We start from the raw sequence: 13,374 nt of genomic DNA on the forward strand, positions 1-13,374 counted from the left end.
ATTTAAATCATAAATGTCTGTCAGTAGCCCAATACATTAGGCATTGTGTTTCCTGAACTTCTTAGTAATAAGAATTTTATTGTTACGTACTGTCAAGTCAGACCCAACTCATAGCTGAACCTCTAATGGGTTTTCTGAAGCAGTAAATCACATGAGAAATTTATCATCTTTTACTTCAAGGCAGCTGTTGAATTCAAACTGCATGCCTTTGGGTTGGCAGTGCAACTCCTTACCATCAAGTCACCAGAGCAACACACACACACACACACACACACACACACACACACACGTACGTTGTATATACCATCAAGTTGGAACAGGCTCATAGCTGACCCTCCAGTAGCTTTTCAGATGCAGTTCATTACACAGGAGATTATCCATCTAGATTTCTCCATTGGAGCAGATGGTGGATTTGAACGGCTTGACCTCACAATTCCTTGTTATTAAGCTACCAAAGTGCTATACACATGTACATACACATTAGCCTTTTCTGTCCAGGCTTTTCTGTAATAGACCCTAAAAGTTTTCTCTACCAACAAGCTGGGAGTCCCTGACTTTGAGCTTAACTCTCATCTGATATTGGGGTGGACTGAAGTGGTTTTTGCTTTTTTTTCATGCCTTCTAAAAATACAAGCAACTATATACCTCATTTTAGCCTCATAAAGGTAGTTTTTAGGGCCTGACTGGGGATATATCTTAGGGATCACTTATCCTATGTTTTGGCACACATACACATATCATGTCATGGGTTAGAATGAAGCATTTGCAGACTTAGCTAATGTTCTAATATTTCATCTGATACACAGCAGTGGATATACTTTCTTCCTCAGTCACCATTAGGGAACCATGGCATGAATCAGATGCACCTTACTTCTCTGATATCATTACTCCTCAATAATTTGGAGGGGTCCCAAACTGCAGATTTCCCAAGTGCAATACGTCTTCTGATTTCCTTACTGTAGGTACCAAGGGTGTTGGGAAAGTCTGCAGTTAAGAGACTGTTCCAAATTATTGAGGAGTAATGATGTCTGTTTGAGGACTACGGCATGTCTAATTCAGGCCACGGTCTTTACATCACTTGTTATGCATCTGAGAGCTGGACAATGAATAGGGTTCAGAAGAAGAATTGGTGCCTTCAAGTTGTGGTGTTGGAAAATAGCACTGAACATCCCATGGACTGCCAAAAGAACAAATAAGTGTCTTGGAGAGGGTGCAGCCAGAGTGCTCTTTAGAGGAAAGGATGAGGCTTCACCTCACATACTTTGTGCATGTCTGCTAAGAGGAGCTATTCTTTGGAGAGGGACATACATGATGATTGGAAGGATGGAAGGTTGTGAAGAAGAGGAAGACCCTCAACCGGGTGGATTGACACAGGACTGCTGCAACGATTTCTGATGTGTCAGAAAGTGTGAAGATGGCACAGGATAGGATGAGGTCCAGATCCACTGTTCAAAGGGTCTGTATGAGACATCTTCCACTCGATAGCACCTAACAACAGCTACGTATCGACCATTAGGCTGAGAACATGAAATAATTTTATATAGTCAGAGCAATCTGAAGATGTTAAGATTTGAACACATAGCTTTGCACATTCATTTCATGTATTTTGAATATCGCAAAGTTACCAAGTCCACAGCTAGATGATTGGTAGGGCCAGCGGTATGTTTGCTCACAAAGGCCTAATTCTTCACCTACACATTTATTTAAGACTGTATTCAGTGCTTAGGCCAGTTCTAAGCCCTACTAAAAGTCCTAAAGTCCCTAATATAAAACATTTATTAGCTCTCACCATTAGAGAGAACCAGTTAATGGCGCTTTGAACTGGGATGCATTAATTTCCAGTTAGGCCTCCAACCCACTGTTCCAGATTAGCTGATTTTGTGATGATGAGGTGGAAAATGCACCCTTTGTCAAGCAAACGTTCTCTCTTCCCCACCCAGTTTTGGTATGCTGCGAGTAGCCTTAAAGGTGGAGGCCTTGATACACCTCATAGCAGACCTCAGCGTGCCCGGCCCTAAAGTGGAGAATGCAAGCTTGTTTCCAGTCGGACTAAATCCTGGAAGTGCCTGAGCGCCGCGCATGCGCACTCAGAGCGTTGCCTGCCCGCCCTGGGAACGTGCTCAGCAGCTGCAGTTCCCTTAAATCCGCTGCTGCTGGGACCCAACTTCAGGTGTGTAAGTGGTTGTCCGGACCCTAGGTGCGACCTCTGGGCAGAGTCTGGCCTCCTCGATTCGGATAAGGTGCGTAGGGTCCCAGAATAAGACCACCACGACCTCAACTTCTTTACCTTGCCTACCGTCCCACCTCTTAAACTCATCTCAGGGGAGGCAGGGGGCGGGGGTAGAGGCGGTAAACTCTCAGAAGGTGCAGCAAGAATGCCTGTTCTCTGGTGAAGTTGTGTCACGTTATGTCTTATTTGTCCCCCTGGCTGCGATTAAAGTAGTTTTCAGTACTGCCATTCGTTCTGTGGGATTTTGCAATTTCTGGACTCATGCTCGACCTCCAGGTGCTTATTGGTTGTGAGCAATTAGAGCGAGGAGCAGCTGCAAGGTCAGCTGTCCAGTGCTGCGTTGCTTAAAGGCAGAGGTGAAAGTTCAAGGCTAAGAGAATAGGTAGAAGGAATGAAACAGAAGGAACTTTCTAGAGGAAAGGGCCAGATAAACACCTTCGACAGAGAGTTTTTTAAGTTTCCCCAGATCTTCCTTTCTTGTGGATTAGATTTACTTCCCCGCCCCCTCCTGACACTAGATCCTCTTTTCATTTGGAGAGCTTTTGTCAAGACTATGATCAGCCTTTGAACCTTGAGGTAGCGTTGAATTCCATTAAGATCAATGTTTAGAGTCTTTCAGTGTGATTTGCTGTTGTCATGATTTTCTGATTGAACCATTTTTGTTGTTATTGATGTGTATCATAGAGTCAGAACCGACCCATAGCTGACCCTCCATTGGGTTTTTAGAGACATTCAGGATTGCAGGACAGATTCTTGCCACTAGGCCACCAAAACTCCCTTGTTCTGACTGAACCACTGTGATTTAGTAAACGTTAAAAAAATTAGAGTCTTGTTTTTTGTATTTTAAAGTCTGTTGACAAAAAGCAGTCATTTGAGAGGGCAGGAAACAAGCTGAAAGAAGGGAGTTTTAAGTACATAAGGGACCAAGTCAGAGTAGTTTGAATAATAAAGGAGATCTCCACTTGTCTCTGTTATGTACCATTAAATAGGAACCAAGTCATAGCTGATGCTCTAGTGGATTTTCAGAGGCAGAATCTTGCCTGTCTTCTTCCCACTTGTCTCTAATGGTTTTGATAATGGTTCTTTTAATAAGTACTTAGGAACCTTGGTGATGCAATCGGTTAACCATTGGGCTGTTAACCTAAAGTACTGGGTGTTTGAATCAACTAGCCACCCCACTGGAGAAAAACAAGGCAGTCAACTCCCATAAGGATTTAAAGCCTCATTAACCCAGTGGAACAGTTCTACTCTGTCTTCACTATGAAGTCAAAGCCAAACTTGTACGCAGTGAATTTCAATGGGTAGGACCAATCAAGAGTACTGAAAAGCAATGACGTCAGGCTGGAGACTAAGGTGCTAAGGTGTGCCTGATCCAGGCTATAGTCTTTGCAAGTACGTGCTATGCATTGGAGAGTTGGACAGTGAATAGGGATGATAGAAAGAGGATTGATGCCTTTGAGCTGTGGTGCTGGAGAAGAGTGTTGAATATACCATGGACTGCTAGGAGAACAAACAGGTTTGTACTGGAGAGGGTGAAGCCAGAATGCTCCCTGGAGTCAAGGATTCTGAAGCTTCATCTGACATACTTTGGGCATGTTGCAGGGAGGGACTGGTTCTTGGAGAGGGATATCATGCTTGGGAGAGTGGAGCGAAGGCGCAGGAGAGAAAGACCCTCGATGAGATGGATCGATTCTGTGAGTGGAGTGGTGGGAATGAGTGTGTTTGAGATGGCGAGGTTGGCACAGGATAGAACAGAGTTCAGGGCTCTTGTACATAGGGTCGCTATGAGTTGCAAGCGACTTGATGGTACATAACAACAAAACTCTGCCCAAGGGTTAGGAGTTATGGCATTGTAACTTTGTCCTAGTGGCTGTTTTTGGCACAGGAGTTATTGGTGACCGATACCTGTTATAATAAAAAATAGTCATCACATACGTAGTATCTAGTGTGGGATTATTATTTTTAGGAGTTCTACAGAAAGTTAAGACTAAGGTGCGCCTGATACAGGCCATGGTTTTTGCAATCACTTGTCATGCATCAGAGAGTTGGACAATGACTAGGGAGGATAGAAGGAGAATTGACGCCTTTGAGCTGTGGTGCTGGAGAAGAGTACTGAATGTACTATGGACTGCCAAGAAAACAAATAGATTCAGCCTGGAGAGGGTTAAACCAGGCTGCTCCTTGGAGGCAAGGATTCTGGGGCTTCGCCTGATGTACTTTGGACATGTTGTAAGGAGCAGGTCTTTAGAGAGGGGCATCATGCTGGGTAGCGTGGAGGGATAGCACAGGAGGGGAAGACCCTCTATGAGGTGGATTGATTCAGTGACTGGGGTAATCGGGATGGGTGTGTCAGAGGCAATGAGATTGGCACAGGATAGAGCAGGGTTTAGGGCTGTTGTACATAGGGTCGCTGTGAGTCGCAAACGACTCGATGGCACGTAACAACACAGAAAGTTAAAGGGAAGAGAGACATAGAATAGGAATTGAACTATCTAGCCCTAGACCCAAATTCTGTGGTGATCTTTCAGGCCTAATGTGAGATTATTAGGCAATTTTAAAGCACAGTCAGAAGCTGTGTTCCTCATATTAGACTTGGTGTATAGCCAGTATACTGCAATTTTCTGTAGGGAGTATCTGATAAGGACTCCCCCCTATTCCCCTGCTACCCCCAGCCATGCTTAAAAGCATATCTGTATTCATGGTTCTAGTGCCTCCATTTAGAAGAATCCCTATATGGGAGGCATTCCCCAGGGACCTCTATGGAGACCTCTTCATGGAGATCTTAATTGAATAACTTTTCACCACTTTGATTCAGATGGGTTTGTCTTGGAGAGGGTGCAACCAAGTTTTTCCTTGGAGGCTAGGATTTGGAAGTATTTCACATACTTTGGTCATGTGGCCAGGAGGGATCAATCCTTAGAGAAGGACATCATTCTTGGAAGCGTGAAGGGCCAGCGCAGGAGAGAAAACCCCTGATGAGATGGACTAATACAGTAGCTGGGGCACTGGGGGTAGGCGTGTTGCAATCACAGAGCAGGCTTCAGAGCTGCTGTACATAGGTCGCTATCAGTCACAGGCGACTTGACGGTACATAACAACAAATGTCTCCTTGGAAGAAAGATGGGCAGTTTGCTGCAAAGATTTACATTCTTGGAAACCCAATTGGAGGGTCACTGTCAGTCAGAATCAACATGATGTCAGTAAATGGTTTTGGAGAGGGCTGAACACATAATACCATTGAACAGATGAGATCAAGATAGTTTATTAGTCACCTAAACTCACAGCTCAAGGAAGAAAAACACCATACAGAACCACACAGGGGTTGCACTTAGGAATAGAATAAAGAACCACGTGCTGAAGGACACAATCAAGAGGGAAGGATGCCCTTAGTTTTGCAGGAGGATGTGATTAACTTATTTGAATAATTTTGAAGATCGGCACATAATTAAAACTTACTACTTAAGAATAAGTAGAAATACATAAACCTAAAGTAACATTCACAGACACAGTTCAAAACTACAGTGACTTTATGGTTCAATGCTTAGTGTGGTGCCAGGGAAAGTCGCTTGTCAAAGCATTTCTAGGCATTCAGGATAGAGGATGCCGTTTTCATGGTTCACTGCAAAACAAATACTGAAGGCTAGTTTGACTTTTTGCTCCATTATTTTTTTTTCTTCTAATAGCTAAAGTCTTCTTGAGGTTTCTTTCAGTTAGCAAAAATATGTGAGTTTTTCAATTAAAGCAAGATGGCATAACAAAAATTGTCAAAAGAAGGTGCAACCTGGCGTGCTCCTTCATGAATGGTTCTGTGTCAGCCAGTTCTTTTTGGTACCATATTTTTTCCCATGCTTCCTGCATCATTCAAGATTTTGTCCATCAATATTGCTGATTTATTAGGAGTTCTCAGTCTAGGGTTGTGTGAAGTAGTATGCTATTATCAGCATTACATAAATTATAGGGTTGTTTTTTTTTTGCCTTGTTATTCTAATTGCTGAAGAGGATGACAGTGGTGTGTTTTGTTTTTAAGGTATTATCTAAGAAAAGACTGTAAATAACTTGTGGGTTAGATATTTGCCCAATCATTTGGCAAGGGAACCGCAAGTTTCTAGTAGACTTGTCAACTCTGAGTTCACCTAAAAGTAGAATATTAAATCGAACAAACTAGAACATTTCTTCTTTTAATCTATAACTTCGTAAGAACAAGTGCAGTTAAAACCCCCCCAAAAAATAACAACAAAAAAAACCCCCCACACAAAACACTATAGTAGTAAAGGAAGGATGAGAAGAAAATTGACTTCTCAGATAAAAGAAGGTAGGATGTATTTGAACTTGTTGTATGGCTGTCAAGTCGCCCGTGACCCTCAGTGACCCTATGTACAGCATCTCTGAACCTTGCCCTGTCCTGAGCCAGACTCACTAATTCACCAACTCCCGTTGCCCCAGTTACTGTATTAGTCCATCTCATCCAGGGTCTTCGTCTCCTGCGCTCTGTCCCTCCATCCTTCTGAGCATACCCTTCTTTAAGGACCAGTCTCTCCTGGCCACATGCACAAAGTATGTGAGATACTTCAAAATCCTAGTCTCTAAAGAAAAACTTGGTTACTACACCCTTTCCAAGACAGACCACTGTTTTCTTGGAAGTCCATGGTATGTTCAAGACTCTACTCCAGCACCACAACTTGAAGGCATCGATTCTTCTGTCATCCTTTAGTCATTGTCCGGCTCTCTGATCCACAGCAAGTAATTGTGAAGACCATGGCCTAGATTAGGTGCACCTTAGTCTCTAGACTGACAGTGTTGCTTTTCAGTACTCAGGAGAGGTACCGGATCAGAGATTTTCCCCATGCAATTCCTCTTTTGATTTACTGACTGCTGGTGCCAAGAGTGTTTATTGTGGAGCTGAGCAAGCTGTAATTGTTAACAATGTCATTCTCTTCTCCATCTATCATGGTTCTGCCAGTTGACCCAGGGGTGAGAATCTTTGTCTTCTTGATGTTGAGCTTTAATCCATATTGAAGACTACAGTCCTTGACCTCTGCAGCAAGTGATTCAGGTCCTCTTTAGTTTCAGCAAGCAAGGTTCTGTCATCTGCATAATGTAAGTTGTTGATGAGTCTTACTTCAATCCTGATGCCACCTTCCTCCTCATAAAGCTCTATTCCTGAATGATCTGTTCTCCATATAGATGGAGAGGGATGCATCCCTGACACATTCCTTTCCTGATTTTGAACCATGCAGTGTTTTAAGGACTGCTTCCTGGTCCAAGTATAGGTTTCGCATAAGCACAGTCAAGTGTTCTGGGAACTTATTTGGTAAAATTTTTTTATTTGCCCTATGTACAAAGATAAATAAGGAAGGCATTTTAAACTTTGTATGAATTCTGAAACCCAAATGATCTTTGTATTAATTATGGTATTTGAGAAGTGAACTTAGTTAGGTTTCAGTTATTTAGCTCTTTCTCTATTTTGTTACATCACTATAGAATTTTAGGAATTCCACAATAAGTGGAATAAAAATAAGTAAACCTGCACATTTAGTCAGTATAATAATCTCTTAGAACCTCTAAACATGTTACTAAATAGGGATAAAGTTTTAGAATTTGATTAGTGTTGAGCAAATACTATTCCTTACATTTATATATTGCCTTACAGTTTTCTAGACTTCTCATATGCTAGCCTCTCATATTCTAGCCCCCTCATATCTTCTTTGATTCTTATAACAGCCTGGTGTGGTAGGAAGACCAAGAGAAATTTAATAGATGAAGAATCTTCTTTCTTTCCATCTTCCTGTTAATCATGATCAAAAAGTGACAAATTCAATACTTGAAACTCAGATCATCTGGGATATTTTCTCCCAGTTGTCCATGTTGTCTTTGTAGATCTAAAGCAGCAATAATTGAGAATAAACAGTGTTAATGGGGCAAGGAAAATCCAACTGTGGTAAATGAAACATATTTCTCCTCAGATCATGACCTTAGTGTGGTGTCCTTGAATATAACTGTATATTATTTTTAGAGATTAATTCTTATATTTTTTCTTTCTATCCCAGTTATTACTTTTTTAAGCAGCTAAATAGATATAAATCTACAAAATAGTACACTAAGGGTCCCCTTTTTAATATAGCAGCTCCATTAGACTCTTGGTTTAAAATAGTAGGTTTTCAGATATTTCTTTAAAAGACAGATTTTTCTGAATGAAATTAGTTTTTAATTCTAAAGTATTTTTCAAAAATTAATCCACATTCTACTTTATCCTTAACATCTTAGTCCAAAGGATTACAAATTATTTCTTTTCATACAAATAATAATTCTTAAATTAATAAATCTTTATTTTTAATTTTTAGACACCTATGGAATTTAAGAAAGCAATGAAGCTCATCAGTATGTATCACTGATCAGTGAGATGGCTGAAAACAACTTAAAAATGCTGAAGATTCAACAGTGTGTAGCAGCCAACAAGCTACCTAGAAACAGGCCTTATATTTGCAATATTTGCTTCAAGCACTTTGAAACACCATCAAAATTAGCAAGACATTATCTTATTCATACTGGTCAAAAGCCATTTGAATGTAAAGTGTGTCATAAAGCTTTTAGGCAACTTGTTCATCTGGAGAGACATCAATTAACTCATAATCTACCTTTTAAATGTAATATTTGTCAACGCCACTTTAAAAATCTGAAAACATTTGTGAAACACCAGCAATTGCACAATGAAACCTACGAGAAGGATGTTAAGCCGGTGAGAAGGTTGATGGAGGCCAAGCAAGAAAAGCCAGTTTATGGAGTATATAGAACTTTTCCTACAGAGGAGCCTGAACCTACATATAAGCCTACAAAGAGAAGAAAGAATATTCACGCATGTGCAGCCTGTGGCAAGTTGTTTCCATCACAATCAAAACTTGACAGGCATGCACTCATTCACACAGGCCAGAGACCTTTTCAGTGTGTCTTATGCAGTAAGTCTTTCCGACAGTCAACTCATTTGAAAATCCACCAACTCACACATTCAGAAGAAAGGCCTTTTCAATGTTGTTTTTGTCAAAAAGGATTTAAGATTCAAAGCAAACTTCTGAAGCATAAACAAATTCACACCAAGAATAAAACTTTTCAAACTCTTTCATTAAAAGTAAAGAATCCAGAACTATGCCCCCTACCTAATAAATTAAAGGCAAAGCAAGAGAGTTTTGAAAGTGGTGATAGGGGTGACTCTGAGGAGAATAATCCACTTGATGTCCACTGTATTTATATAGTTCCTTTTCAATGTTCAGAGTGTGAAGAGTGTTTTGAATCTGAGCAGATTCTCAATGGACACAAGTGTTTTCCTGCCAGAAGGGGCAAAATTCCAAGCCAGCTTAAAGGAAGCTACCACTATAAAACTGTTGTTAAGAAAATCTTGGCCAAACATAAACGTGGTGGTGGTAAGAAATTGGAAAACTTTCAATCTGAGAAAAAAGTATTTAGAACTAGTTTCTTGAAAAATAGTGATCTTATTTCTGGTGAGCAAAGCACTGGACCAACTCAGAGAACATTCATGGGTTCTCTTGGCAAACATGGAACATATAAGACTGTTGGCAATAAAAAGAAAAAAACATTGACTTTGCCATTTTCTTGGCAAAAGCAGTTTCAAAGCCAAAACACAGGGAAAAGCTTGAAAGGTGTCTTTACAACAGAAAGCATGTTGACTATGGATAATTCATTGAGTCATAAAGGCATGTCTGAGTATGGTTCATCAGGTGAGGAATTCTTTGATAACTGTAAAATGCTACAGTGTGGTTTTCCAGTTCCAAGTGAAAACATACATACTGGGCATAAACTGTGTGCTTGTGACAAATGTGAGAAAGTATTTCCTTCTGTATCCAAACTACAAAGACACTATTTAATTCATACTGGACAGCGGCCTTTTGGCTGCAGTGTTTGTGGGAAATCTTTTAGGCAGTCAGCTCACTTAAAAAGACATAAATTAACTCATATGGAAAAAATCCCTTACAGACGATCTCTTTGTCAAATAGAATTTGAAAATATGAGCAAATTTTTCAATCATCCAGGTGATAATGGTAATGCTTCCCAGCAATATCAGTCTCTTGGCTTTCAAAAATATGGATTCTCAGAGTCAGATCAAATAACTGAAGTAAAAGTTAAGGAAGGATCAGAAGATAAAATTCTTGGGACCCACTGTAAGAATAGACAGCCTTCGCTCTCCAGTGCACTCCTGGAATCGGAGCAGAATCAAAGTCATTGTAGCAGCTTTTCAGGATGTAATGAGAAGAATGATGGCCTCCTTTATCGATGTAGTGTTTGTTCTAAAAGCTTCAGATCTCCATCTAAGCTAGAAAGACACTACTTAATTCACGCAGGACAGAAGCCATTTGAATGCTCAGTTTGTGGCAAAACATTCAGACAGGCTCCTCACTGGAAGAGACATCAACTTACTCACTTTAAAGAGCGACCACAAAAGGAAATGGTCTTAAATTCAGACATGTAATGGCAGTCATTAACATTTGTGGTCAGTGGTGGTCATGTTCTTAAAGCCTTTATTTAAAATAAATTCTCATCAAAGGCTAACATTAGACTGATTATATAAGTAGTTGCTTGCCCTGCATGATGTGGTAATATGCCAAAAACTAATTTTTAGGGTTTGCCAAGTTAATTTGAACATGGTCTCATGCTGTAAAGTTGGCATTTTAGTTGGATATTATAAGCAAAATACTTTGGCTATATGAAAGTGTTATAAATCCATGATGTATCAGTGATTTGGCTTTATATTTTTAAAAATAATTGTTCCATAAGGCATGCCATGCCCTTTATACTCAGAAGACTGAGAGATAAAACTTGGTATTTAGCTGCAATTAGCAGACCCATAGTACTTCATTTATTTGATCCTTAATGTTGAAAGCATAATTTGTCCACTTGCAACTCAGATTCCAGTGCAGATTTTTCTTGTGAGCTTTTTTAAAGTACAGAGAGGTAATAAAAGTGAAAATGTCTTCAAAGCCTCCTTAGAATTATATGGTAGTTTCACCTCCTTTACCTTGGGTAATGAGATAGTTTTGCTTTCCCTTAAGCTGCTATTTTTCCCAGAAGAATTTTAAAAGTAGAGGGCAGAATTTCCCTAGCTATATTAACCATGTTCACTTGACAGGAACATTTTCCAAGTGCCATAATTTTTAAAAATAATATATGTATGGTTTTATGATCAGAGGAATAACTTATGTATTTGTTCTCTAATGATTGACAGCAGTGGTTGTAGACTTAGGACACAGAGAGACCTGCATCCCTATAAGACTTAATCACTTGAGTAAAACATTTAATCACTCTCCGATTTTGATGACTTAATTATGGCTATAATGTTACATTTTCTCTAATAGCAATGATGTGGCCTTAATGTTTATTTCTGTAATGTTTAAAAATGTCATTTGGATCCTTACTAATTTTGTTGTTGTTTCCCAGGCAGAAATAAGATGCTCATATTGTTGAGGCTAACATTCTTAGCAGAACTGTCAGGAGTTGGACAGTATTTAGTTATAATTGGTAAGGTATTGCACTGCCAACCCAAAGACCTTGACTCTGGCAGTTCCAATCCATCAGTGAGACATGCAGCCTGAGAAGTTTGCTCGAAGGTCAACTGTGAGTCAATTCTGACTTGTTGGCATGAATAGTAGTAATAGAAGTAAAATTAAAAAATTATCTCAGTCACATATTTGCATATATATGTATATGTGTGTGTGTGTGTGTGTATATATATGAAATCATTAATGGCAATTTTTTGAAATAATATATCTATTAAAGGAAGAATAAATGGATATTTATCTGCGCACACTTAAATATTGTGAAAAACCCATTATTGAGAATGTCAATAAATGAATACAATTTAAGGGTAGGTGCAGTGATCTATTTCCATTTATTTTCTTATGTAAGTGAAATCTAAGCAACTTGGCTTTAGTTTACAGAGACAATATAAGTAAAATGCCCGCCAATGTGCAAATGTGCCTTTCCTCCCCACCCCCAAGTATTCAGTTAGAGGCACCTTGCTAAAGTAAAAGATAATTAACTTGCTTTGTTGAAGAATTTCTCACAGGTGTTTTAGAAATATGTTCCAGTGGTATAAGGAAGCTTATGATATTTAGGATTTGCTTTGTGCAAATTTCTCAAGAATTTCTATTGCATAAAAGCAAGAAGTAATTAGACAATTTTTCCAAGAATACTTGGATAACACTTTTTTGATATTTGAAATTGTGTGTTTTGGAATATTCCTAAGCTATTTATGTAAATTTATGTGAAGGATATGTCATATATACCTTTTCCAAATGACAAGGAGACTTATAACAGTGGTGTGCTTGAATGATTATGACACTTTATTTGCCTAAGTGATAATAGAATATTTTTTGTTCATGCCATTTTAAACTGTTTCATATTGAAAGTTGTAATATTATAAAAATTTTGTCAAAGATGTACTGTAGTGCTATTTGAGTACTTGTATCAAAATACTTATTTATCTTTATTATTGCAGGCTTCTTGTGGACATTTTACATGAATGAAAATAAGTTGCATACATTCATATTAAGATTAAGCTTTAGTTGTGAAGTAATGGTTTGCAGCATGTTAGAACTGTTAGTTTTGTTGAACAAGTACTTTGGCTTTCTGAAAAGAAACTTTACAAACACTCTTAGAAAAAAAGTAGAAGAATTGGTGGTTGGGTGCTTATAGGGGATAGCATGATAATTTACTGTAGTGGTTTGATAGGCTGGGTTAGTGGCATTGTTTCTAGTTCTGTCCTGCAACAGAGCCTTCCATTTTGGGATAGAAACATGTCTGTGTTACAGGGAAACCTAGATAGTGGTTAAATTACTGAAAAATAAAATTTCGGAATATTTGAAAAATAAAGCCTTACATTTAATGGTCTAGAATATATGTTTATTTGTTTTGTTGTTTTTAAGTGAAAACGACATACAGATTGCCACACACTTCCTTGGACCCACAATGAACATCCTAGCTGGAACAGATTTCTTGCCTTCTATTTTTTGACTAAAGCAAAATACTACAATGAAATGTGCGAGGAGCTAGAGTTGGAAAATCAAAAGGGCCGAACTCGTTCAGCATTTCTTAAGCTCAAGGAACTGAAGAGCAAATTCAAACCTCGAGTTGCTACA

The 13,374-nt window shown here is 39.1% G+C and overlaps 1 protein-coding gene across 1 annotated transcript; it reads left to right on the plus strand.

Annotated features, from left to right (window-relative positions):
* Positions 1-8,630: 8,630 nt before the first annotated feature.
* On the plus strand, positions 8,631-10,709 carry ZNF770 (zinc finger protein 770). Its single transcript, XM_006883230.1, has one exon. The coding sequence runs from the start codon at positions 8,631-8,633 to the stop codon at positions 10,707-10,709; it is 2,079 nt and encodes a 692-aa protein (XP_006883292.1).
* The last annotated feature ends 2,665 nt before the right edge of the window (positions 10,710-13,374 follow it).

Source organism: Elephantulus edwardii, unplaced genomic scaffold, assembly GCF_000299155.1.
Source record: "Elephantulus edwardii isolate Elephantulus edwardi_28Jun2011 unplaced genomic scaffold, EleEdw1.0 scaffold00026, whole genome shotgun sequence".
In the NCBI taxonomy this organism is placed as follows: Eukaryota; Metazoa; Chordata; class Mammalia; order Macroscelidea; family Macroscelididae; genus Elephantulus; species Elephantulus edwardii.

Excerpts from the sequence above, each read along its gene's own strand:
- ZNF770 (XM_006883230.1), top strand. The coding sequence starts at position 8,631 with ATGGCTGAAAACAACTTAAAAATGCTGAAGATTCAACAGTGTGTAGCA.